This window comes from Panthera tigris, chromosome C1 (genome assembly GCF_018350195.1).
Source record: "Panthera tigris isolate Pti1 chromosome C1, P.tigris_Pti1_mat1.1, whole genome shotgun sequence".
NCBI classification, from domain to species: Eukaryota; Metazoa; Chordata; class Mammalia; order Carnivora; family Felidae; genus Panthera; species Panthera tigris.
In genome coordinates, this window is record NC_056667.1 from 203,568,489 (window position 1) to 203,596,041 (window position 27,553).

Sequence of the window (27,553 nt, forward strand, 5' to 3'; positions counted from 1 at the left end):
TGGCTCTCAATAGCCAGAAGAGAGCAGGCAATCAATGAGTATTTGAGGAATGAGCCAGAGCCAGAGAACAAACCCCTCCGCTCCCCTTCAAAGTCTTCCCCAAATCCAGTCTCCTCAGCCTCTGAGGAAGACAGCACTGTTCCCGGCTCAGGGACGCCCATTCCTCTTCTGTCCTCTTTATTTACCCACATTTTATTGAGTTCCTCTCTTGCTTGGAAGCCTTCCCAGATATAACTCCAGTCAACATGGATGGTTCCTTCCAATCTCTAAGGAAACAAGATTTACTATCCTCTCACACGTTTGGACACTGAAGAGCTAAAAGGTATTTTGCAGACGACTTATCCCAGCTAATTATTTTCTTGACGGGGAAACTGATGTGAGAAAGCTAAGGAATTTGTCCACGGTCAGATAACTGGATATTTTCAGAACAAATTAGAAACTCAACGTCTTTTCACACTGCAGGACTCTTTCTCAGGCAGAGCGTAAGCCTTCTAGGAGCTTGGACTTCAGATGAGAAATTGTTTTTAATAAATGTTCTAGTGCTTACGCTTTTATTGACGTCTGACCATCAGAGTACTTTCCGTAAGAGGGTTTACAGTAGAGCTTTGACTTTCTTTTTTTTTAATTAAAAATTTTTTTTAACGTTTATTTGTTTTTGAGAGAGAGACAGAGCATGAGTGGGGGAGGGGCAGAGAGACAGGGAGACACAGAATCCGAAGGAGGCTCCAGGCTCTGAGCTGTCAGCACAGAGCCTGACGCGGGACTCGAACTCACAAACCGTGAGATTATGACCTGAGCCAAAGTTGGACGCTCAATGGACTGAGCCACTCAGGCGTCCCTAATTGGTTTTTAATGTTTGTTAATTTTTGAGAGAGAGAGAGAGAGAGAGACAGAGCATGAGTGCAGGAGGGGCAGGGAGCGAGGGAGACAGAATCCGAAGCAGGCTCCAGGCTCTGACCTGTCAGCACAGAGCTCAAGGTGGGGCTTGAACCCACGAACCGTGAGATCATGACCTGAGCCCTAGTCGGAGACGTAACCAACTGAGCCCCCCAGGTGCCCCTAACTGTGACTTTCTTGAAAGCTATGTCCCCAAATCTCCACTAATTCTGAAATTAAGAAGTCACTCTATAAGCCATATTTTGGCTAATTCCCTTATCTCTGAAAGGGGGTTATTATATCCCCAGTTTAGGATGACTGAAATGTGAAAACATGTATCAAATCAGAAAAACAAAGATACACTGAAAGGAAGCAAAGGATCTTGGTTAAGATGTGAAGTCAGTAGCCAGACTTCTCCGGTTGAATCCAGACTTTCCATTTACTAACTGTAACTTTGGGCAAATTGCTCTCCTTGTCTGAGCCTACATTTCCTCGTTGATGAGAAGATAGTAACAGTCAACCCTTCACCAGGTTGTGGGGCTACAAGGAAACACGGAAAGTCAAATGCTTAGCAGAGACCCCAGTTCCCGCCAGGTAGGTGCACAGTGACCTCCACACAAATGATTTATAATTTTGTTAACGTTTAGTTATTTTTGACGGATAGAGACAGAGCGTGAGCGGGGCAGGGGTAGAGAGAGAGGGAGGCACAGAATCCGAAGCAGGCCCCAGGCTCTGAGCAGTCAGCACAGAGCCCCACGCGGGGCTTGAACCCACGAACCATGAGATCATGACCTGAGCCAAAGTCGGACGCTTAATCGATGAAGCCACCCAGGCAGCCCAACAAATGATTTGAATTAATGCCAGAAAGTAAAAAAAGATAGACCACTATACGCCACGAACCTTTGCACGCATTTGTGAACTGCTGTGAACACTCATGCACGCTTTCATTCACTGGGTCATTCATTTCAATAGCAACGACGCGTCAGGCTCAGCTCTAGGCCGGGAGGATTCGGCGGGAACCAAGGAGGCCCCGCCTTCACGCACATTGCATTGTGGTTGACAGATAAATCTAAAAATGCCACAGACCTACCACATCTTGATTCCACTGATGCCACCAACTTTCCAAATATACTTCTTTTGAAGCCGCGTTCAAAGCAAGTCAAAAGTTACTCTCGAAAAGAGTTTGTTACTTTGCAATCATGCCTCGTTCTTGATTCGAAAGAAAGCAAAAATTAAACGGCACACTTGATCTTTTCACTGATCGACAACCCTGTCTACGATTTCCAAAAATTAAATCCACCTTCAAAAGCAAAATTGCCCAATGCTAAGCACGTTTGAAAAGAAGGCATTAGACCGTTTGAAAAAGGCAGTTCCAAAAAGGTTCCAAAGTCGTGGTGGCACTGTAAAGATTCTAGAAAACCATCAAGGTGACCACTTTCAGGGATTCGTTTGCATGAAAGACTCTGTATTTGCTCTTAAAAAAAAAAAAAATTGCATTCCAGACTCACACAGACTTTTGTGCAAGCATTCTGCTCAGTGAAACTGAGTACTGGGCATACAGCAAGCACGAAATTAGTTATTTATTGAATTGAACCAGAGCCTAAAACATACTGGCATGAAATAGATGTGTGGTAAGGTTGTAAGTCTTCTGTTCTAAGACACAAATGAAAATCTCCTTAGGGATACAGCTCTACCTGTAATTTATCTCTGCATTATTCTTGTGTGTAATATTATTTTTGGCATGTTAATGCCTTGTCAAAGAATTCCAATCTGGTGACATGAGAAAAGCTGTATTTCATTTTGGAATGTAAAAAGTGTGAAAATCAATTGAATTATATATCAACGACACGGAATAAGGGTAACCAGTATATTCTGGGGAATGTCACTTTTCCGGAATGATTAGCAGCCTGGAGCTATCAGATTAATTACTAGAGTTTTATTCTGACTATTATAAAATCAGTTGGATTTGCTGAAGGGAGATAAAGGCTCAAAGCCTCCCCCCCCCCAACCCCCACCAAGAAAGAAAGAGTGATTTGCCAGAATCCACATAATTCAGATGATTAACTTCTTTTCTTGGCGCTTGACGGAACCCATGAGTTTATGCTGGCAAATAAAATAAGTCCTGAAAGTTGAAGTCACTCTTTGATCTAGTAAATAAACCCACGGAAAATTCAGCCTCAATTACACTCTTTAAATTGACGACATCTCCAGGATCGTAACAAGACGGCGACAAATACTGGTTTGTTACTGAAAACGCAGGATGCATGCTCTGACTGTGCTTCAAAAAATCAATGGACTGTTTATAAATAAACAAAATCACAATGACATTTTTTTTTTCCTTTCCACATGTATTTATTCATTCATCTCAAAACTCACATACAGAGTGCCTGGACAAAATAGGACCCCCTACATACCTACACTGTTTCAGGCACTAGAGAAGACACAAAGATAAATGGAATATAGATTTATCCTGGAAGAACGAAGATTCTGGCACTGAACTATATACAGCTATATGTAGCTGTATGAGTTGTTCCCCGAACACAGGGCCACAACAACCCAGGAGTAATAAATAGTAGTAATAGCTAATGTTATGTTTGAGTGACTACATGTTCCAGGCATGATTCGGGTGCTCTGAGAGTATTTACATGTCCAGTCTCCACAACAACGTGAAAGGATAGGTATCGTTACGATCTACGTTTTACAGGCGAGTGAACTAAGCACAGAGCAACAAATGGACTTGCCTGAAGTCAAACCGTTAATAAGGTGCAGTGAGCTCATCTACTAAGTCGTACGCTGTGCCCTGAAAAGTCAGAACGTGTCGATAGAAAACATAAGTCACATGACGTAACGTACTCAAAACACCCACCGACGTATTTTGGTGTTCCGAAAGACAGTTCCAAGTGAGAAGAAAGTGCTTCTTCGACAGTGCCTTGAGGAATGTGTTCCACTGAGACAGGCAGGATGCGGGGCAGGTTGAACCATGGAAAATCCCAGCAGCTGAATGCAGTGGAGGAACCGTTTAGAAAGAGCTCGGACCACCTTTCCCTAAAGGGCCATAGGTGAGGACCAGTTGTTTCAAAGTACGAGTATCTGTGATCACCTCTCACGTTTAGTAATATTTACAATTCCGGTATATCCATCTCCTACCGTAATTGTATATCCAGCGTCTATAACGAAGGCCGGGTAGGTCCGGAGGAGGGGAGCAGGTAGAGGAGGACAGATTTGTCATCACGCCCCAAAACTACCTCATTTATTAGCACTTGTCTATTTTTACAAGACACTTTTCTTAATTAGTTCCATAAATTCTCTCTGTTCACAGCAAAACATCCAGCTGCCGCTCTTGGGATTACTTAAGTTTCTGCGTGCAAGACAAAGCAAATACACATCCAACTAGTGATACCTGTAGTCAGTGAACAGAGTCATTTTCCACAGTTGTCTTCACATCTGACAGAAGGTGACCCGTGGTTGAATTTGCCCAACGCAACTGAAGTTACCAAACAGGTTATGTTTGGTCACCTTATTATTCTTCCTCTTTTTGTGTTGATCCGACCTTTTTAAAACTTGGTCTTCTAGTCGGTGGGCATACCACCAACTGTGTACCAACTGGTCCTGGTCCGCACAGGATGGGGGAAATAGCGAGAGAGTTTTTGTTGAATCTGTGAGTGGGAGGGGCAAGTCCTGTTGAATTATAATAACCTTAAAATTATAAGGGACCAGAGTTCATTATTCCAGTCTTCCTTTGCAGTGAAGGATACTCGCTGAAGCTCTTCTTCCTAAAGACTCCCTCTAGTTTCGGCTTAAACACTTTCTGGGGCAGAGGGCTTAACGGCTTATCTTTGATGGGTTGGCTGTCCAGGCTTGTAGAAACCTCACCGACATAGGCAGAGGGAGATAGGGGGTAACTGGAATCCAGAGGCACTAAGTGTATAGAAACAGATGTAGGGCCAAATTAGTGTCCCAAATCTTGCGGAAGCCAAGTCTTGATTTGGGACAATGTCAAACTCTCAGGACTCTGATCGAGAGGGTCGAGAACAGAAGCAGCTGGGGGCGGCGGGGGCGGGGGGCGGGGGGAGCCAAGAAGGTATCATATTGGAAGTCAGGTAGGCGATCCACATTCAAGCTCCTGATGATTCAGAGTAAGATTCTGTGAGATTGGGAAACAGGGTGGCAGCAGCCTAGGGGAAGGGAACGGCCGACTCATTCATAGAGGATTTCGGGATTACAGCCAAAGGTGCCGGTCCCAGTAGGGGCCTGGAATGCTGAGCTGGAAAGAGACAGGAGTAGTTACAGTTTCTGGGCCAATAAAGTGTGTGGGAAGCCGTAACACCACAGGCATGCCGATGCCAATATTCACCCCAAGCAAGACAGGAATGCAGTCTGCAGCAGCAAAATGAATCCCCACCCGGCAAGTAGGTGATTCTGAGGTCAGCAATGAACCACTTCCTTGGTCTGCCCTGCCAGGTGAGAGGAAAAGACAAGTCCCACCACGTAAGCAGAATAAAATCATTCTGTCTTTAGACATGTCCAGCGTGAAGCCAGAGAGGACAGATACCAGGATATTCCCGAATAGGACTTCAAGTTTACTCGGCGTGTGAAAATGTATCTCTGCATTTTCGAAACGCTCTACAATGAACAGTAATGGTTTCGTGAATAAGATGTGCTAATTCATTCAGTAGAAAAAACAATAGGAACATGGCTCTATATTTCATATTGCTAAGAGGGTAGCTGCAGGAAGCAGAATGAATGTGTTAGGTCCGAAGAAACGCATTCAAGGTTTCATTGTCCGTGGAGACTCGGCGCTATTTCCAAACGGCAAGTCCCTCCAGATTAGGGCCAACATGTGTAGGATCCTCTCACTGAGAAAGAGAAGGCCAAGAGGATTAGGAGAAGGTGGGAAAGAACCGATGAAACAGTTTCCATATTCCGTCCACGCAACTGGAAAAATAACTTGCAAGGTGCTTCGTTTGTTTCAAAATGGGGAAGGTGCAAAATTGAACTGGATAATTAATATTTCATAGTGAAAAAGTGGGTCCCCGGAGATAACTGCAGGAACGCTAGCAGAGGCTCTTGGATGACCTAGTTTAAAGGTGTTCAAGCTCCGAAGTGTAACGAGATGAATTTTAAGGTCACAGAAACAATTGATTACACAGCAATCAATGCATTTAACTTCTAAAGAAGGGGAAATCAGCCAGTCCTACAGGGATTTGAACTCCTGGTTTCTACGTGTGTATTTTAAAGTCCACGCACTGTCCATGAAGTCATTTTCCTTTCCAGCCGGTGAAACCCTGAAGGCATTCTGTAAAACTGTAACGCAACGTTGTCTAAGCGATTACATAAAGACAATCAGCCCCATCAAGCTCTCTTTAACAATGTCTTCTTGAAAGGCAGCATTTCTCTGGGTTTTAAGAGCAATGATGCTCCTTAGCGAGGAGAAGAAAAAACTTACAGTAGATTTATAGGCAATAATTTGCATCAGGTGACTAAACTATATAATCCTTTATATGAAAGGTTATCCTTTACATTAAACGGTAACTGCCAACAGCTGTCACAGGTAGACAAAGAATCCCACATTTGTTTAAAACAAGCAGAAGTAATTGATTTTTAGCATGAAAAGAAAGGCTTTGTAAGCAAAAAAAAAAAAAAAAAAGTTTTCTCACAGGCAAGTGGAATAAGTAAAGCTATCTCCCACTTCCGATAATGAGTTTTGCTTGGAAATTAACATATAATGTCCCTAGAGGTGCCCCATTCCTCACTGTTTGTTTCAAGCTCAGGTAAGCAGCATCTCAAATCTGAGCCTTTTTCACGAGGTGTCAAAACCCTTAAAACTGCACAGTGTTTCCAACCAACGATTATGAGAAAATAATTCAGGCTCGATTTTGAGATTTTGCTGTGATGATATTCAGGGCGATAGTATCCAAAAGCACCAAACAGAAAGCAACACATGTCCAACTCAAGTAGGCGGCTGGCTGAAGAAACTGTCCTATGTCCAAGCAAGAGAAAACTCTTCTTTCTTGATCTGGAAGGATTTAATGGTCATGCTACATGATCAATAAATCTTAGTGTGTGTATATGTTGTAGATATCAAAAGAAAAAAGTCTGAAAGCATCGGAACTAAAACGCTAAAAGCATGATTCTCATTATGTGGCGACATTATAGACGATGTTGCCAGTCTTTTTTTTTTTTTTTTTTTTTTTTTTACTTGCTTATGTTACTGCTTTTTTACAACTTGTGGATTTCTTGCGATTTTTTTCCCGAATTTGATAACCTGTGATTCATCAGTTCCCTTGAACATGGCTTAAAACCATATTTAGACACCCCAGTAAGTGGTGTTTTCTATGCTATACCTGACAGCTATGCACATAATAAAGCCAGCACACAATTCATGAGAAAGCTATGTCAGAGTCTGGTGAAGTACCAATCAGCTAAAATTTAAAAAATTACTATATTCTTTAACCAAAGACATAATACATGTATAATAAATGTAACACATACTATATATGGATCATATGAATTACACTGCAAAATTCAAAGTAACAGTATTTCCATTTCATGGATGAGGAATACAAGGGCTTGGAGAGATTACTTGATTTGTAACCATAGAACCCTGGTCACTAGGTCCCTAGTTCTAGGCCACCAAGCTGCATTGTTTTCCGGAGAAATCCACATAGGCATAGATGGATATAGAAAATAAACTCTGAGACAAGGTGACAGAAACATTGTAACAGACTGCCACATGGTCACATGTGTTTTACAGAACAGGCCGGAGACATGTTTCATCTCCTGTGATGGAATGAAAAGTGTCCTCTAAGGATTCATATGTGGAAGCCCGAACCCCTAGCGTGACTATATTTGGAGATAGGTCCTTTAGGGAGATAATTAAGGTTAAATGAGGTCATAAGGGCGAGGCCCTAATCCCACAGGACTGGTATCCTTTAAGAGAATCTCTTGCCCAACACACACACACACACACACACACACACACACACAAAGGCCATGTGAGGACACAAAGAAAAGGCGACTGTCTACAGCCAGGAAGAGAATCAACCCTGACGGTACCTTCATCTCGGACTTCTGGCCTCTAGTACTGTAAGAAAATCCATTTCTGTTGTTTAAGCCTCCTTGTTGATGGTATTCTCTCACGGCAACCCAAGCAGCCTAAGGTATTTCCCAAAGGGTATGAAACAAAAGCCTCCGAAAAGCTGTTTTTCTACAAAGTCAAATTCAGAATTGAAAAGCAAAGAAAAATGTGATTGTCCTCCTTTCTTGGACCAACACTTTCATCCATTCATCCCTCCACGAGTATAAACTAAGGCTTCATCCTGCCACACCAAGCCACCCTCCCTTAAAAATTACCACATCCTTGGGGCGCCTGGGTGGCTCAGTCGGTTAAGCGTCTGACTCTTGAGCTTGGCTCAGGGCATGATCTCACCATCTCACCCACGGTTGTGAGTTCCAGCCCCACGTTGGGCTCTGAGCTGGCAGTGCGGGGCCTGCTTGGGATTCTCTCTCTTCCTCTCTATCTGCCCCTCCCCCCCTTATGCCTTCGTTCTCTCTTTCTCAAAATAAAGAACTAAACTTAAAAAAATCTTTAAAACCATAACCACATCCTCTAGGATTTTTTTTTTTTTTATCCCAGAATGAAATCACCATGCACTGAAGGACCAAGCCTAAAACTTAGAAGTTACTCAAAATGTTCCCTTTCACAAAACTCCTCCCACTGGTCGCTGTATCCATGAGGGGGTTTCATGCCATATGAATTTTCGCCTCCCATTGCCTGGCCCCAGTAGATGCTTAAGAAATGTTTGCAGTTGAAATCCTCTGCTGCTCAATACTCTGTTTAATTTTCCAAAAACATTCCTTCACACCTCATCTGCAATGATATTCAGCCTTCCCTCCTCCAGGACCTCACCGGGCTTTTTTCACTTATCAAAGATTATAAACAGTTTTACACAGCCGCCTGCTCCCTCAGACTGTGAACTCTTTCGTGAAGGAAGCAGTGCGTAGAAAGCATGGAGAGTTCAGTATGTCCTGATGTGGACAGAGAGAGGAATAGTATATCCAAGGAGGCCAACTTTATATGGGGGGAAACAGTTTGCTGAAACCCCAATGAATGCAATCCAGGACGAAGTTTGATCTTTTCTCGAAACGGAGGAGTAGCTTTGGTGGCTCCCGTCTTTTCTGAGTTTTATACTCCCTTTAGCGGGACAAAAAGGCAGGACTCTACAATGTCAGACTTCAGGAGCCTGTCCTTATTCATCTATTATATACTTTATTAATTTGAGCCTCAGTTTCTTCATCTGTAAAATGAGAAGCATGATCTAAAAATGAGATTCCTAAGGTCTTTACAGCTTGAACATTCCCCACTCCTTTTTTTTTAATGTTTATTTAATTATCTGGGGGGGAGGTGGGTGAGGGGCAGAAAGAGAGGGAAAGAAAGAATCCCAAGCAGGCTCCGCGCTGCCCCCAAGGTGGGGCTGGATTTCACAAACCGCAAGATCATGACCTGAGCCGAAATCAAGAGTCAGATGCTTAACCAACTGAGCCACCCAGGAGCCCCGAACGTTCTCCACTCTTAGGAAGACAGATGTCCCACTTCATTAAGCAACTGTATGGAACATGGTTTCTCTTTGTCTCTCTCAGCAACAGAATCCAACCTAGTGCATCATGCCATCAGGATAAGAAGGGAGGACCACGAGCCATCCAAGATGTTTCTGTTGCTTAAAGGACTATAAAGAAAGCTTTTGGGTAGGCAACTACTCAGCCTGGGCAAACACATTATGTTTTCTACGTGTGATGTTTGTGCAGAGAAAACTAGTATGTTAAAGTAATCGCCATGCTAAAGTAATGACCTCCTTTATTAATTAGGACTGCATTGCAAGCAAGAGAACACCTGATTCTAAATGGCTTGATCTAAAAAAAGGAAGAGAGAGAGAGAGAAAGAAAGAGAGAGAAAGAGAGAGAGAAAGAGAGAAAGAAACAAAGAAAGAAAGGGAAAAAGAAACAAGATTTTTTGTGAGTTACATAACAATTCAGGATGTAACTGCTTTTAGGTGCTGAAAGGTGAGCCATTTCCACTGAAAGCACAAGGTAGCAGCACAGTAGGGGGTCAGTGGATGTTGGGGGGGGGGTGGCTAAAGGAATTGACAAATACAGGAGTCCCCCAGGAGTCCCCCTTACCCCCGGTTCACTTTCTGTGGTTTCAGTTACCCATAGTCAACCACAGTCCAGAAGCCAACGATTTCCCTTCTGTCATAAGAAGAAGGTCAGTAGCAGCCTAACGCTGCATCACAGTGCCTACATCACTCGCCTCATTTCATCTCGTTGTGTAGGCATTGATCATCTCACACCATCACTCGACGAAGGCTGAGTAGAGTGCATTAAGATTTTTGAGAGACCGACCACATTCCCCCAACTTTCATTACGGCATATTGTTATAATTGTTCTGTTTTATTATTAGTTATGTTGTTAATCTCTTGCCGAGTCTAATTTATAAATTAAACTTTGTCATAGGTAGGTATGTATAGGGGAAAAAAAGCATAGTATATATAGGGTTTGGTACTATCTGCTGTTTCAGGCATCCACGGGGGGTCTTGGAATGTGTCCAAGATAAGGTATGTTGAGGGGGGGAAACACTATACCACCATTTGCAATTGTTTCCCCGTCTTTTTTTTTCTCTTTCCCCTTTCTTATAGAAAGGTATTGCCTCCTGCACGGTTTCATTGCCATTTTGTTCCTGCACACATTCGCAAGTAAATACTCTACCTACATCAGCTGACATGCACATGCCCAACATCTATATAATTAAAAGTTCACCCTCCTTTGCAGGTTGATTTTCCTTGTAAATCTCCCTGGATTTATTATACAGCATTTCAGAAATCAAAAAGCTCTCATTTGCATGGGCTGTGCTCCTGTTAGGATGAGATGATGCTCTGTCTTGTGTAAACTTGAGTCTATACTTACAACTCTCCTCTCTGCTGTGATAGAGTCAAAATAAGAATAATTTGCTCAGTAACACACTCTGTGGCAAGGTCTTCAGCCTTAATAATTGCAAAGTCACAATTTGCTCTTTGTAGGGCCATTCGAATAACACAAAGGCCACCCATTGGCAGATGAATGTTTGACAAATCTTGGGAGTAAACACAGGGCACTGTTTACATAAGTCTATAACCCAGGCATTTTAAATATTCTTCTTACCTTGTTAGAATAGAAGGTGATCCCATACTGTTAACTTGGGGATAGTTTCCCTTCTTTCTAACAGTCCTTACGTAGGGAAAGTATGGTGGAGAGTTGGCAAGTGTGGAGGCTACAGCCAGTCTGTCTGATTTCAAATCGGCTTGGGTAGTCTACGTGACCTCAGGCACCTTCCCATGCCTCAGCTTTCCCAGCTGTAAAATGGGCATAATAACAATAACAAATAGCCTTTTAAGGCTGTTCTGGGACTTCATAAATTAAACCTAGTAGAGCACTTGGTTGCTGGTCATTGCTATGGATGCTTTTATAAAGTGTTAGTAATTTCTTCCAAAAGACATTCCCCATCTCTTTTAATTGGTGCCTACTGGGAAAACGTTATAGTGATTTTAAGACGTTATGGTGTTCAGTTAAACTGAAGAAAAATTAAAGTAGAGAGGTTAATAGCAAGTATTCTTTGAAAAGCTTTTCCATCTTTCCGCTACGAGATCCTAGACCCAGGTTACTTACTCTAAAGGAAATATTTAAAGCAGGGTACCAGATGTCCAAACGTCTTAGAATCTTAGATCTTCTAGTCTGGTCCAGAAGTTTCCAACTGAGATTAGTATGCATGCTCAGGGTATTTGGAAATATGAGGGGAAGTTTGGGCCTGTCACAGTGACAGAGGACGCCACAGGCATTTCGTGCCTGGGGACGACTCAGGATACCAAATGCTGTGTAACATGCTTGCCCAGTGGGCACAGGACGGACCTGCAACGCTTGATGGAGTACTCAAGGAAGAAACTGTCCTGCCCAGAAGGACAACGGTGTCCCTTCTGAGAAACACAGGGTCTCTAGTCTCTCACTTGTTAGATGCCTTGGGGTCATCAAGCCAGTGCGAACACGTCCGAAGATAGGGAGCTCATCGCCTCCAAAGGCATCGTACTCCACTCCTGCCTAGTTCAAAACACTAGATAGTTCTTCCTTCTATCGAGGCAACATCTGTCCTCTGGCCTTCGTTCTGCCCGTTGCAGCCTACAAAATAATTTGTCTGCTTGGTTAAATGAAAAATGAAACTTGCCCTTCCTCAAAACCGATAGAGAAAATATTTACAAATGATTATGTCAAAGTTGTGGCTCTGAGGGACACCGGATGTTCCTGTAACAGTGGGTCTGTCATTTCACGTTCTGTCTTTCTCTCTCAATAAAAAAGGGGAGCAAAGTACCACAGCTCAGAGGGGCCGCATCCACATTGACCCGCAGTGAAATGCAGCTTTCCCCAATGGGATGTTAAATATTTTCTCAGCTAGATTCTCCTTAACAGCCAGGCTCCTGATTAATGAGTGGCTCAACCATGCCACTGCACTAACTCTAGGTTTAACGATCCCGTTCTCTTCACCTTATACATTTAAGATCTGCACAAGTAACACAAAAGCTCAATAATGAAATTAGGGATGAGAGCAACGTGACGTCTTTGCTTTCTTCCTAAAGTCAACGGAGGCTGGGAAAGGCCCGAATCAAAGTCAAAGAGGATGTCTATTCTGTTAGGGTTGAAAAGCCATCCATGTGATTTGAAAGACAATCGAACAAAGTCCCAGAGCCGGCTTCCTTTATGGGGTTGTCGCACTTTTTATTGAATTCTAGCAAATATACAGAAAAGTGCCCAAATCATAAGAGCACAGTCGAGAGCCAGCTTTAATGGTGAAAGGTTTCAAACTCGCAGAGAAAAGCTAATTCTCACACACATTAACTTTCTGCGATGCCAATAAAAAATGGAAAACTATCAAAATTAACTTTATGAATCGACTATAATACCAAAACCTGCTAAGGATAAAATAAGAGAGAGGGGCGCCTGGGCGGCTCAGTCAGTTTAAGCATCTGACTCTTGGTTTCGGCTCAAGTCATGATGTCACAGTTCGTGAGTTCGAGCCCTGAGTCTGGCTCCACGCTAACAATGTGGAGCCTGCTTGGGATTCTCCCTCTCCCCCTTTCTCTGCCCCTCCCCTGCTTGTGCTTTCTCTCTCTCAAAATAAATAAATAAAACTTAAAAAAAAATAACAATGAAAAAGAATAAGATGAGAGAGAGAAAGAATGACATACAGTTGGAAAGAGAGAGAAACAAGGAGAGAGAATATATAGGCTAATAGCAGTTGGATATTTCCTAAAGATTCGAGACAAACTAATAATAAAACTTTCCACATTTTATTGACCACTGAATAGATACCATCTCCCAAGTGAAACTTATGTACATTGTCCCACACGTTATGCATATTATTTAATCCTAAGTATACCCGTGGGGTAGGTATCGTCATCCCCATACGACAGAGGAGAAAATGGAAGCTAAAGTAACTAGCCCATAGTCACATTGTAAGTGAAAAAGCTGAGACTAATTTTTTTTAATGTTTATTTATTTTTGAGACAGAGAGGGACAGAGCATGAGCAGGGGAGGGGCAGAGAGAGAGGGAGACACAGCATCTAAAGCAGGCTCCAGGCTCGGAGCCATCAGCACAGAGCCTGAGGAGGGGCTCGAACTCAGAGACGGCGAGATCATGACATGAGCAGAAGTTGGACGCTCAACCGACTGAGCCACCCAGGCGCCCCCAAAAAATCTGAGATTAAAATTAAATTCTTATTCCAAAGCTTTGGCTCTTATCCACCATTTTCAATTAAAAAATGGAATTCAAAAAGCTTTTTATCAAAATTTACTGCCACCTAGTAGGTTTTTTCCCCCCACAAATGCAAAGAGAATTTATGGACCATTTTCAGAAAAGCTGAATATAGTTAATCTTATAAACACAACAAGTCAAAAAAGCCACATAACTAAAAGTGATACTTGAAGTAATTTAACCACATTTAAAATTCCTTCTTTTTAAGAAGTGTTTCGATATTGGGAATAGGATATTAAGAAAAAAAATATCCCATAGCATTCGTAAATGATGCTCACTGAAATTGGGCATAAAATAAAGACAGCCACAACTGATACTATCATTTATTACTGGCCTGAAAATTCTGACCGATGTCATAAGATAAAAGTCAGAAATAAGGGGTTTTATGTTTAGAAAGAAAGAAAAACTATATAATTTCACGCAGTCAAAACTATTAGTTCTCTAGAAAACTCTAGAGAATTAACTGAAAACCTATTAGTATTCACAAGACAGTTCAATAAAAAGATTGGATGGAAGATAAACATACAAAAATCAATAGCTTTCCTGTAGATCAGTGATAACCAGCAAGAAGACCTAATGGAAAATATTGGAAAAACTCAATAGGTTTGTGTTTCTCAGTCATTATCCGTAGCAGAAGTCAACAACCCTTTCCTCAGGGAGGGCTTCCTTTTGAGGATACCTATTTTTTAAAGTTGCAAAAGAAATGACTTTACGTCTCCCTAGGAGAAGAAAAAGAAAAGATCTAACAATGAACTTAAAAAAAAAAACAACAAAACAGAACCAAAACAATTCCAGAACAACTGCTGAAATCTGAAATCGTAGTGCAAAGATTCTTACCGTATCAAGTACCCATTTACACATTACTGACATAGTCATAGCTACAAGGTTTTGTGAATGAGAGTCCCAGAGTCCGTCATAAAGATTAGGAAAAATTATGTACTTGGTTTATTTTAGCTAAGTACAGTAGCCCTTTCCGCCCTGTGGAGAACTTCCAGAATGTAAGACCGTTTGTGACTCTCTGGCGGCGTGTTTCCAACCTTTTTTTTTTTTTAATGCTTCTTTTCATTCATGCAAAGATAACGTTCTCATTTTCCCATCAACATGAGTTCCTTTCACATAAAACCACACTTTTAAATTGGTTTACTGGAGTCTTGCATCACCATTAATTTAAAACCCTAGGATACAGAACTGCTGAATTGCTGCGCCGTAAACCTGAAACTAATAAAACACCGTATGTTAAAATAAATAAATAAGCAAAGAAAATAACATACAAATGAAAAACAAAGACAAAAAGTCTAGGATACAGACCGGGAGTTCCCAAAGACAACTTTGCAAATGGAAACTTGAACGTTCAAAGTTTTACTTTAGGCTGTACCTCTCTGTTGGCACCTCCTTAGAAAACAGAGTAATGACATCTCAATTTCTCCCATTAGTTAATTAGCCACCTTTGCATCTTAAGTACTGGAAGCATTGTGCTGTTAATTACCTACCAGTCCACTCTCAAAAATCAGTCGCTTTTTTTTTTTTTTTGTACACATAGATTTGCACAACCCTTAAAAAAAGAAAACAAATCTATATAAATGGCTCCTCTACACGCAGGCTAAATGTTACAAAAGGCAGTGCTCTAACGGTTGGCCAAAGGTGAGTCCGGTCAACTAGTGCCCTTACTTCTCTCTCATTTCTCCCAACACTTCTCTTCTAATCCTCTCCATAATTACATGAACTGCTACAGCTTTCCCGAAGCTGTCAATTCCTCCCGCATCCGTTTTCAAACGACCGGCGAAGAATCAGTCTGGGCACTAGATCAAGCTGTCAATGTTCCCAACTCAGCCATGAACGATCCTCTTGAAATCTCCTGGCATATCTGTCAAGGGCCTCCCAGGGTTCTTCAAAACTCTTCCCCCTTGGAGGAGAGCAAGGGTGGAGGAGCCAGAAAGGTATTGATCCATTCTTTTAACATGCTAATTTGCCGGGGGGCTGCTACAGTCATTGCCAAGCTGGACCCTTCAAAAGGAAACCGTTTTCTCAAAGTGGAGATGTCTTTTTCAGACATTTAGAACTGAAAACAAATGAGCCCAAGCCTCAAGTTCACAGTGCAACATGAAGGAGGTTGGCTAATTAGAAATAGGATAGGTCAGGGGCGTATGGGTGGCTCAGTCGGTTGAGCGTCTGACTTCTGCTCAGGTCATGATCTCGCGGTCTGTGAGTTCGAGCCCCGTGTCGGGCTCTGTGCTGACCGCTCAGAGCTTCGAGCCTGCTTCGGGTTCTGTGTCTCCCCTCTTTCTCTGCCCCTCCCCCGCTCATGCTCTGTCTCCGTCAAAAATAAGTAAACATTAAAAAAAAAAAAAAAGAAATGGGATAGGTCATATATGGAAAGGTGGTCTAAAACTCATTGATGGTAACAAAAAGTTTGGAAGTTTAAAAACAGATTTTAAACTTCTAAAGCCTGTGTGTGCATCACAACCAGTTAAGAAGTAGTCTATCGTATAGCCCGCATGAATCCTTGGGAGAAAAAGAAATAGGACTTTTATCATGAAACTGATGTAAAACATTAATAACATTATATTGGTGAATGCTTGGATGTCTCCATACATGATAAAAATGGAAAATAAAATTGATCGTTCATTTAATTACACCTCTAACCGGTGACACCCCATTAGGGCCAGACAAGAAAAAGGCGGAGGGAATAATAGCACCGTTATTAAAGTATCTTTGGCTACAGTCTTTGTTATCAGTTCATTATTTCATCAATGAAACATGCAGTGCAGATAAGACGACAAGACACGACCGCAAAGTGTTACCATATTAAGTTTGTGAAATTAATTCATTGAACGCGATGATTTGCTCATAGTTTCCAGGTCAGGTATTTCTGGGGATACATTGTTGAGTTGTGAATGGTTATCAATGGAAAATGCCACATAAAAGGCGGCGGTGCTCCTGATGAAGGATCCGCTGTGGAAAACGATAGCTGGGAAACTTGGCGTCTTAAATCAGGGAAGTTCTTCAGGACAAAAGCCCATGAGAAAAGCATTCCTCACTGAGCTGTGTCTTAACTGATCATGAGGTTGGCCCATATTTACCTGCCATGGTATTATGGGAGGAAATCAGTATTCTGTTAACCTCTGACCCCTGGGATCTGAAGCAGACAAAGGACCAATCTGGAGCCCTGGGAGAACACAGCCAAATGTCAAACAGCAGGGAAGCGATTGTTACGGAAACATTTGGCGTGGGCACAGCCAGCTTCATTGGGGCAAACTGCTATTCACAAAAACAAGCCGTGAAGAGATAACGCCATAAAATATGAACAAAATGGAACCTTTTCTGTCTTGCTTCTAAATTGTTAGCTTTATGGGACATCATGCTGAACAGTATGAAAAAAATCCAATTTGCTTTGAAGCGCATTAGTCTGTCTAACATCCTAATTATTGTTTACATTGCCATTTGCCTTCTATTAAGAATTGAATAATTACCCAGCACTTCATAGTTTAAAAATACAAGCAAACAGGATTATCTGGGTAATTAAGAAACTGTACTTTAGCTTTGTACTGCTGCGGAAAATATCTGTACACGTAGGGGAAATGATAATTATCAATCAACTCACTTCAAATGGTATTTTAAGGATTTTGAGCAATTTGGGATCTGTAACTTATTAAGAAGAGGTTAGTAAGATCACCTTTAAGAAGTGTGGGTCTGTTTAAATCCATCCTTAGAAACAAGAGCCAGATAAGCAGCTGAATTTTCTCATCCACTAATGACACCAGAGAACACACGAAGTACAGAGCCTTCTGCTGTTCTTTAATCCTAATAATCCATCCCAAATGGACTTTGAACAGCATCATCAAACTTTGTCAGACCATGTGGAGCTCAACCAAAGCTCTTCCATATTTCGATGTTGTTTTAGCTGACCCTGCCTCCACTTAATTGCACTGCGAAGTCTGGCTATGCCCGTTTTCTGCCCTGTGAAATTAGCTCGAACTCACAACTAATTGAACTTCAAAAACATTTCATGCAAAGTCCTCTTCTTCTACTTTATAGGATGCATATGATCACAGCCTACGGAAGATAGTGCTGCTTTCAAGCAGGGTGAAGCTCGTTGGGTCATACACGCAGGGTGCTTGCATTGCCCTTCTAGGAGAATAAAGCAAAGGTTAAGTCAGTTTGGAGACACTGGGTGGGATGGGAAGACAGGACTTGGACAGGCGACATTCAACCCCCCGTGAATGCACGTATGAAATACGGAACAGAACACAGTCAATACACCTTGTAAGGAAACTTATCTGGGACAAGTTGAAGATAAAATCGGACATGGGATTTTAATTGCGACTCTAGGTACAAAGCCTGATGGACTCATTCATCTATGTAGAAACATGAAAATACCAACAGTGGTCTGCAAGTTATATGCCTTCAGTGTCTATTTGTTGAAGGAATGAATGGATTCCAGCCCACCAGTGACCTAACGCCTATTTCTGGAACTTCCTGAGATCTGACAATTGCTTTTCAAAGAATTTTATCTTTTTACTTTACAATTTTTTTTTCCAGCCCTTTGTTGGGACACTTCTAAACATTCCTAGCATAATCTGAATTGTGCACTCAGAAAGAACGGCAAGATTCCAGCTGAAGCTGTCACTACACAGACAAGCTAAAGGCTTCACCAACACTAGGTTACTTTCCAAAGGTCAGAAAAAAAAAAAATGAGCAGCAGAAGCCGGGTTGTTTTGCAAGGGGCAAGGGGCCGGGGAGTGAGAAGAAGCAGCCACCCTGGGGCGGGGGGGGGGGGGGGGGGGGGGGGGGGGGGGGGAGCATAGAAAGAGCCCAGTGCAAACAGTGCACTCTCTGCCCCCGCCCCCAATCTCTGGAAGCATTCAAATCAAAACCGAATTCATTTGCATGGTGTCTAAATCAGTGGGTTCTGCATAAACAGAAGGAGATTTCGGCTGGAGTCTCCAAAGGAAGCCCTCACCGCCTTTGTGAGAGGGGGGAAATGGGTGTGCTGTTTTGCATGAGGGCGCATACAGAAAATGCAAATGAAGACTGGGCAGCCTGGAAAAGCAACCCCGGGCCGACAGCTGACGACCCGCATTCACCCACAAAACCCTCGGCGGCTCCAAAGGGAGTTGTAAGCGGTTCCGACAGGATTGTTTCCCAAGAAGCCGAAACAGACCCTGAATATTCATAAAATGTCCATTTAGTCATGGGACTATTAATTACCCGTCAGATCATGGAACTGGGTGACCTCACCTGCTCTCCTCCCCCCAAAACAGCTCAGAGGTACCAGCTGTAAGGCCCACGATGAGAAAGGTTTTATGCCCCACAGTCTCTCCGGGTCCAGGGGACAGCTGAGGCCTTCATTAATCGTGCCTCCTCACAAGGACAATAAAACTAAAGAGCGCTGAGCCACCTTATTGGACACAGATAAGCAGCTTTAAAGGGCTAAAAGCTACAAATTGCTGTCTAAGTTGATAGAAACATCTAAAGGGTTGAATAAATAAAAGGCCATTCTTCTAAGCTACCTTCATCTCGCAGATTCTGGAAGCTTTCAGAACTTTCCTATTTCCTTTTCATTTTCAACGTGTCTGCAGCAAGGCAGAAGGGTGCATTCTACATACCGTCAGGGAAACTAAACGGCTGATCGTCTCACGACCCCTTCACACTTCTAAAAATATTGAGGATGCCAAAATGCTCTTGTTTGCACGACTTAAAGCTATCGATAGAAATTGAAATTGAGGGACTTGAAAATTATTTCTTAATCCATTCTAAAAACCGGGGCGCCTGGGTGGCTCAGTCATTTGGGCTTCTGACTTCGGCTCCAGTCATGATCTCCCGGTTGGTGAGTTCGAGCCCCGGTCAGGCTCTGTGCTGATAGCTCAGAGCCTGGAGCCTGTTTAGGATTCTGTGTTTCCCTCTTTCTCTGCCCCTCCCTCACTTGTGCTCTGTCCCCCTCTCTCTCAAGAAGAATAAATAAGCATTAAAAAAAAAAAGTTAAAGAAAATGGTTTTTCAACCATGTTTACGCAAATTACATGTTAATGAAAAAGTAACTATATTTCCCCAAAACGAAATTAGTGATGAGAGTGACACTGTTTTACATTTATTTATTTGTTTGTTTGTTTTGCAAATTTCTTTAACGTGGACAGCTGGACTCTCATATTTGCCACTGCATTCAATTCAATATCTATCACATATAGAAAAGCCTCTAGAAAACTCCACTCATGAAAGAAAAAGAGGTAAAAGGCAAATGATAGTTCAGTATTAATTAAGAAAGTTTTGACCCTGCAGATCACAAGAAAGGGTCTTGGGGAATCCAGCTAGAACATACTTTGAGAACCACTACCCTGGTACAATGATGGGAGGAACAGAGGATCTAAATCAATGCACGTAAGATGCATCATTTCATGTCACCTCCTACCCTTGCTTATGTGACATCCTCCCCCGCCAAAGAGAAACAAAAACAAACTTCTACTCTGGAACCTAAATGAATTGCTTTCAGTGTTGGACAGACACTGGTCAAATAACCCATCCCTTCAACCTATTTGTATCTAACAACAATAAAATTAACAGTAACAGCTTCCCCTGACCAAGTGCTTAATGATTCTAGACGCTGCATGAAACCCTTTTCTCCAAACATGCTTATGGGTGCGTATCGTACATAGTAACATACCGTTGCCGCCAATTTGCAAACGTGAACTGGAGGTCAACTTAGTGTCCGTGATCACACAACTGGTTAAGTAGCACCATTAGAAACTAAACCCAAGTCTCAAACTCCAAAACCAGGTCTTAGCCATTTTATACTAAGAATTATGTTAACCCACGAGCTGCAGAGATTTGTGAATGTTCAGGCATAGAGACGATTCATAAACACGATGAAAAGAGAAGACCCAACTGAAGTAGGAATTATGAACAAGGACCTCATTAAAACATTTAGTAACATGCAAAGATTTTGATATAGGATGCTGACCCCATGAAACATTACTCCACCAACTAAGCATTTAATATGAAGCAGGCCACAGTTCCTTGGGTGGAACTAAGGAACTCATTCATTCAATGAACATTTAATGAGATCCCACTATGTTCCGTATTCATTACTGGTGTCACTTGTCTGGTTATGCCACAAAAATATTACCGGGAAAAACTCAAATCCCAAATATCTATCAACAAGGGAAAAATTCCGTATAATGTCGGATGTTCATACTTCAGAATGTTAATTATCCATCATGAAGGATGAAGAGAAGTCATATCCTCTAACACGGAGTAATGTCCATGATAAACAGTCAAGCGTCGTAAAAAACAAGGTGATAATTGAGGGGATGATTCTATTTCTGTTAATTTTGTAAATACATGAAGATAGATGACATTCGGGCTGCCTGCCAAATTATAAAGAGTGGTCACTCATAAAAAGTTGAAGAGTTTGAGGCATATAGTTCTTTGGTAATGTTACATTCTTCAATTAAATGACAAAACAAAAAAGCAAACCCAAAACCCCGAGTAGTAAAGTTCAATGATAAGAAAGTCAAACTTCTCTCAGGACCACCTCTGTTTTACACAGTAGTAACTGAAAAGCCATTTGCACAGTCTTTTTTTTCCAAAGACTCAAGTCTTAACAGAATAACGATGTCTTAATTCATTTTTTTTGAAAGGTACGAGAAAGCTCGGTGAGGCTAAAATAAGTCATCAACTCTGAAATAGCAGATTCAAAAGTCCCTAACTGAGATAATTTCCTATGTGATGCTCCGGTGAGCCCAAAATAGAGACCACTCCATGATTTCACACTTACAAAAGAACCCTGGTCACACGAAGAAGGGAAGATTTAAGAAAAAGTATCACAGAAAGAGGACAATAATTAAACCCTGCTCTTTTATATAAAGAATTGCGTCTGTCAGTGATCACAGCCGGGCTTCAAAGCTGAAGATAAAAGCAACCATGTGATTCAAGTAATTGATTCTTAAAGACCTGATTCAAAGGTAGAAGAAAAATTTCAAAGGTGGAAAGGATATGGAGCAACATTTCTCTGAACTATATTCGTAATGCTTCCTTTCCCATACCTCTTTCTCCTAAACTCTTTCTACAGCATAGTAAGAAAGCAAAGTAATTTCTTCTTCGTTGTCTTTTTTTTTTTTTTTTTTTTTTTTAACATAACTCTCTCCCACTTTTCAGAGCACAAATCTGAAATATTTCTGTTAGGGCCATCAAAGCGTTTCTATCTTGTTGTCTCTCAGAAGAGCTTTTAATGATCCCTTTTGCTGATACGAAGGCATCGCATTTTAATAACAGATAATAGAGGTCCTAGATAGATATCTATGAACCCAAACAACCTACAGCAAAACCGTGTATTTCAGCAAGGCTTGATTCCTATGTAGTTTAACTTTGTCACAGTTGTGATTCTTTGACTTTAAGAGTGACTCCAGAAAAAAAAAAAAAAAAAGACTTTTTTTATTAGTATTATTTTTATATATACTCTCTAAAATATCTCTCATTAATATTTCACAAAGAGTAAATCTGTGACTTTCCTTTCATTTTTCAGCTTTTTAATTAAGCAAAGACTATATTAATAAAGAATCCTCTCCTCTCTTCCTCTGCTTAATGTTCCTGAAGGAATGCAGACAAAGGTATAAAACATCTGGACCATTTCCTCAATGGGGGGTACATGTGGGGCTCTGCGGGGAGGTGGGGGGTGGTCCAAGGTGTATATTTTCTTTTCCTTCTTCCAACAGCCTGAGGAGACCCGGCCACCAGACAAACTAGAACTTACTTGTCCTCTGCGGCCAATCACGAGGCAAGTTCACACCACTGCTGAAGCCAGCCAGGGGTAGGTTCTCCCGGAGGAGGAAGTGTCGTTCTGTCCCCAACTGTCCCCAGCGTCCCTGGAGGACTCCATGAGCATGGACTGCTTGGGGATAAGAACGCCAAGAGGAAGTGTCATTCTGTCCCCAAAGTCCCTTGAGGACTCCGGCAGATGACGAGGCTTAGATTCAAACAACAGCACCCCCCGGGCACCCCCCCTCGGCCATTTTTGTCCAAGGATCCTTTGTCAAACATGTAAGACCTGAATCCGTCTTCACTCTGACCCCCTGGACCCCAGGGAAGATGGATGAGGAAGCGGGTGACCTTTCACCTGCTTTAGTGGGCCTGCAACAGTAGGCCCACTGGAAAGACAATTGGGGAGGAACCTGTTGCCAGAATTCTGAAGACTGCCAGTTCCCCCTTTATATCCCTCCTAAAGCTCTCTTTGCAACCCTGGTCTTTCTTGTCCCGCCCCCAAATCACTTTCCTCTCACTCAAAGGACAGCTCTCTTTCCTGCAGGGGAGAGATCAAATGACACCCTCCAGATATCATTTTCAACATGAAGTGTGAAAATAGACATTATTGTTGGTTAAGGCAAGGGCCCTGCTTCCTTCCTATCTTTAGCCTTGACGTCCCCGAGTGGCTGGGAGATTGAGTTTCTCTTTTACTTTTCCAACTCAATACCCTTAAACGTCCACAGCTTTGGGAAGAGCAAGTGATCAAAAACTTGCTAGCATTAACATGGGCTTAATGCTTTATGGTCTAAAAGGTGACTTTTACTACTCCTACATCACTGTGTCCTCGTCGAGGACTACAAGCTAAGTAGAGTTATCGTCAACCCATTTTACAGATGAAGAAACAAAGCTCAGAGGGCTTAAGAAACGGGCTCAAGGTCACACCGTTAAGTGACCACACTGAGACACATTTCTTTGTCTCAGTGCTTTCTGCTCTACCTGGATGCGTCCCAGTAATGACGTCAAGGATGGAGACGACTATTTTTATTACTGTTAAGATTTTTACGGGCTTGAGTCATCTTTAAAAAGTTTCACTCAAGTTTGGATCTGAAGAATCTTGCCATTCAAGTTTTTCCTTCCTCCCTAAATTCATCAGCAAGTCCTCCCTGGTGGTATTAAAAACAAACAAACAAACAACGCGCAAGATTTTGGTCAAAAATGTCTTCTTGAAAGAGTTAATCATTTTATGAGCAGCAAAGAAAATACCAGAGTGAGAACAATAAAGATTCAAAAGGAAAAAAAAAAAAAAAAAAAGGCCTCAACCTCCCCTTCCATTAAATATCTGGCCTTGTGTTAGGAACAGTTTGCTTAGAAATGGACTGGACCTAAAACACCGAGCCCCACCCTTTCCATGAACCATATGATTAACTGGATTCCCAAGATTATTTCCATAAAGCAAACCACTAAAATGTTCAATTGCCTTTACATTCACTTCCCCCTCCATCTTTTTCTCTTCTTCTTCTAATTTGGGCTGTAAAACTGTCAAGGACTTTCACAGGGTAGCAATGTATGAGTTACTGGGCTCTGTGACAATTGAAAATCAATGACATTAGATACACAGATTCCTAATGCCAGAGCAGGAAATGGAAGACAATGGTGTTTTTTTTTTTCTTTTAAATATATATAAGAATCTTGACATGGAAAGACATGCAAGTCCTGTGTTACAAAAATCGAAGAGGCAGAATAATTTACTCTAGATGTGATGCGGTGTCATTGTCCTGTTCACGTCACTGTTCCTGCTATGATGATTGCAATCTAGGTGCCAATAACAATGCTCTCATATATGTTCTAATACTCCTACCAGAATATACTTCAGGGTTTCAATTTGGTAGAGCCGATCTAGTAGCTGCTAAGTCAAGAGCCAACACAGTGACCGAGAAATTAATCGTTGTAAACAAACAAACAAACAACTTTAACAACCAACCTAAAAGTTTTCAAATTTACAAGTTTACCTTTTCACTCTGGGTCAATAGAAAAGGTAGCCAGCCTTCATTGTTTTATTTACGATGGATTTACGACATTCCTTGTTAGCTGCTCCTAGAAATAACTAGCAAATCAGGAGTGCCACTTTAAAACAGCAAAAAGTATAAAGGGGAAAAATGCATAACCTATGACATCAAATTACCAAAAATGCAACTTTCTTGAGGTTATAACTGTTGATTTCCAGTCAGTCAAGTGGATTGTTCCATGGCTAATCCCACCCTGTCATTAAGATGGTTGAAATGCCAGACAAATTGTTTGGCAGTCAGTTATTGCGGGGTCTTTAATCACCAAATCAGATGAACCATGTGGCAATCAGTCTACAGCTCAACAGTCACCCTGAGAAAAGATTAATCGGATCCGTTCCATAGTCGGGACCAGAGTTACACTGTTTAGCAGTAACCATAAGATTGGTGGCAGCAGACTATTGATAACCACTAAAAATAAAACATCAAGCAAAAATAACAACGGTAGGCATGACTGAGTTTTTTAAGCCTTAATCCACACACAACATGAGCAATCCATCTAAATATGAACTTTTTTCATCCCCCTGCTCAGAAACAAAGCCGCTGCAAAGAAAACTCTTTTACAAAAACACCCCAGGAAGGAGAAATAAGGGAAGGAAGAATTGCATACACTAAACTTCAGCAAAGAAAATCGTCTTGGTAATATGATAAGTAGTAATTAACGTGATAGAAAAAAGTCTCGATTTCTTCAAAAACTCAATAACCAAAATGGATCACAATTTACTATGGCTTCCGACCATACAGATCAAGTAAGACTCTCATTAGCTCTTTATCACCTCCTCGGGGAAATCAAGAGGTCTTTCATCAAGATTAATGTCACTTGCAGACCCTATCAATGGGTGCTCGGTGGAACAGAGTGTACTTGAAACCTTGTCACTCCATTTTGTCTATACTCCACTCCACTCGTCTACACTGGCCCATGAGACAGGAAAAACTGGACTTTCTTCACACAGCTCGATTTTAATCAGTGGGAGGGAATTGCAAGAATGCAATCCTAATGTCACCGTTAAGTCGTTCCTGTACATACATACGCGACGAGAGATATTTAACCATTGCTGCCATTTCCCCAGGTCTGTAGACAGCAAAACTATGGCTTGAAAACGTGTCTGCCTGCTTAAAGTAAGGATCAATCGAGTCTGTTTCTTCCACTTGTTCATTTACATTTCAGAGGGCACATCAAGCCAGTTCAGATCTAAGTGCCTGTTAGCAAATGTGTTTGGCCTTCTGCTGATTACACAGCATCATTTATTTTGTCAGTATTAGAAATGTCTTAGCCTTGCCACCTGGAGCTATAGCACTTACTCATTAGACCCCTCTGTCCCACCACATCCCACAGGGGCTGCTAATTACTGGCTTTACTCCATTTAGTCTCATCTCTGATTTAATTACGTGCACTAAGCCCTAGTGAAAAGTACAATATGGCTCTCCTTACCTTGGCATTCTCCATTCCACTCTTCATGCCCAGCATTGCATAGGCAGTTGCCAATGGGTACCAGCCACTCACCATCTGCCCCACAGTACATTTTTGGCACATCCTTTTCTTCTGAGTTGTTGACACAGGAGCCTCGAACTTCCACCAGGGAAGACGTATCAGCCCCTGTGATGGTGTCTGGAAATTGGGCCAGGTTGCGAACGGTGAGCGGACACTTCTTATAGAACACGCGGACCGACACCAGGGCAATGCAGGCCCCCACATCCTGAAAAGCCAGGTAAAACCCCTTTTTGCTCAGTGGCCCTACATCCCGGATCTCAGTGTTCAGCTTCATGATTCTGTCACCAATGTCCACTTGGGTGAAGCTCTCGTCGGCCGCAATGGTGTCAATCTTGGCAAACTGGCTCTCTCGGATGAAACGCTCTTTGTCATTGTCCGATTCATAGTAGTACAGGTTAAACGTCTCCTTGCAAGTCCCCATGACACCCGGAAGACTGTTGCAGTCTCTCAAGGTGAACTTGATCTCAATGTACACCCTCTGAGCCCCTTCTCGGGTGATCCAATCAGTTCGTAGCCAGTTATTCTGACTGGGTTCCATCACATTGCACACTTGGTAGGTTCGGATTGGTGTATTTTTTTCATCCATTATACTCACTTCCTCCCACTGCAAAGATCCAGAGGAAATGTATCAATTACAAAATGTCATCATACGGTGATTTGTCAATTCCGTTTTACCCTCGCAGGACAGTGATGATTTTTGTTCCAGTGAGGAAGCAAACTCCTGAGCATCAACCCTCACTAATGAAACGTCTTATGGGAGACAAGACAACATTTTATTGGGGAAGTATTTTTTTTATTTTTTGTTTTCTGGTTTGCGTGTGTGTGTGTGTGTGTGTGTGTGTGTGTGTGTTTGTGGTTGTTTCATTCTTTTGCCTAAAATCCAGAGGCATTGGTAGATTTATTGCTTATGAGTTCACTAGCAGTTCCTTGTGGTGGTCCAACAACCTCAAATTCACCTATTACAACAGCTACAATTTCAAGTGGCAACAGTTCAAATTTACTCATAAATGAAAAACTAGTATGTGTATTGTTTCAACAACTGAGCAGAGACCTGCAAATTAAGAGCAGGAAGAAAGAAGCTTGCCAAAGGAAGACAATTATCAGTTAATTAGTGGTGCTCCTGTCAGAACTTTGCTCTCTAATACCTAAAAAAAAAATGTCAGTCGATTTTTTTTTTTTTTTTTTTTTTTTGGCACCGTCCCTATTCTTTAAAGAGGTAAAGAAAATCTCACTCTTCTGGTTTTGGTAATCCTGGGAAGACAGAGAGCAAACTTTATGGTTGGATTTCTCAAATCCACTGTCTTTCATAACAATGAGACACCTTTCCAGAGCAATGGATTCAATGAATTATGTATATTCTGATTTTTATATACATATTCCTATTTTTAAAACACATACCCGTAAGGAAACAAGAACGCACATATGCCTCTTCCAAATATTCTGTGGACGTTGAAAATAAAATAGTAGGTGGTATCTATGATTGAAAGCCCAAGAAAATTAAAGAAGGCTTTTAGGGTTTTCTTTGCAATCGACTTCCTCACATAAAGATTCTACT

At 41.8% G+C, this 27,553-nt stretch overlaps 1 protein-coding gene across 20 annotated transcripts in view; it reads right to left on the reverse strand.

Moving 5' to 3' along the window:
* The window catches only part of EPHA4 (EPH receptor A4), a 149,572-nt gene that overhangs the window by 114,569 nt on the left and 7,450 nt on the right, over positions 1 to 27,553 (reverse strand). For 15 of the 20 annotated variants that reach the window (XM_042995412.1, XM_042995414.1, XM_042995416.1 and 12 more), the window contains one exon: positions 25,939 to 26,602. In XM_042995412.1, the coding sequence (XP_042851346.1) occupies positions 25,939 to 26,602 (664 nt within the window). Of the gene's footprint in view, positions 1 to 11,998; positions 12,079 to 14,555; positions 14,927 to 22,418; positions 22,592 to 23,551; positions 23,607 to 25,938; positions 26,603 to 27,553 lie in introns of those variants that run through there. The other 5 variants (XM_042995428.1, XM_042995429.1, XM_042995424.1 and 2 more) reach the window with 5 other exon arrangements.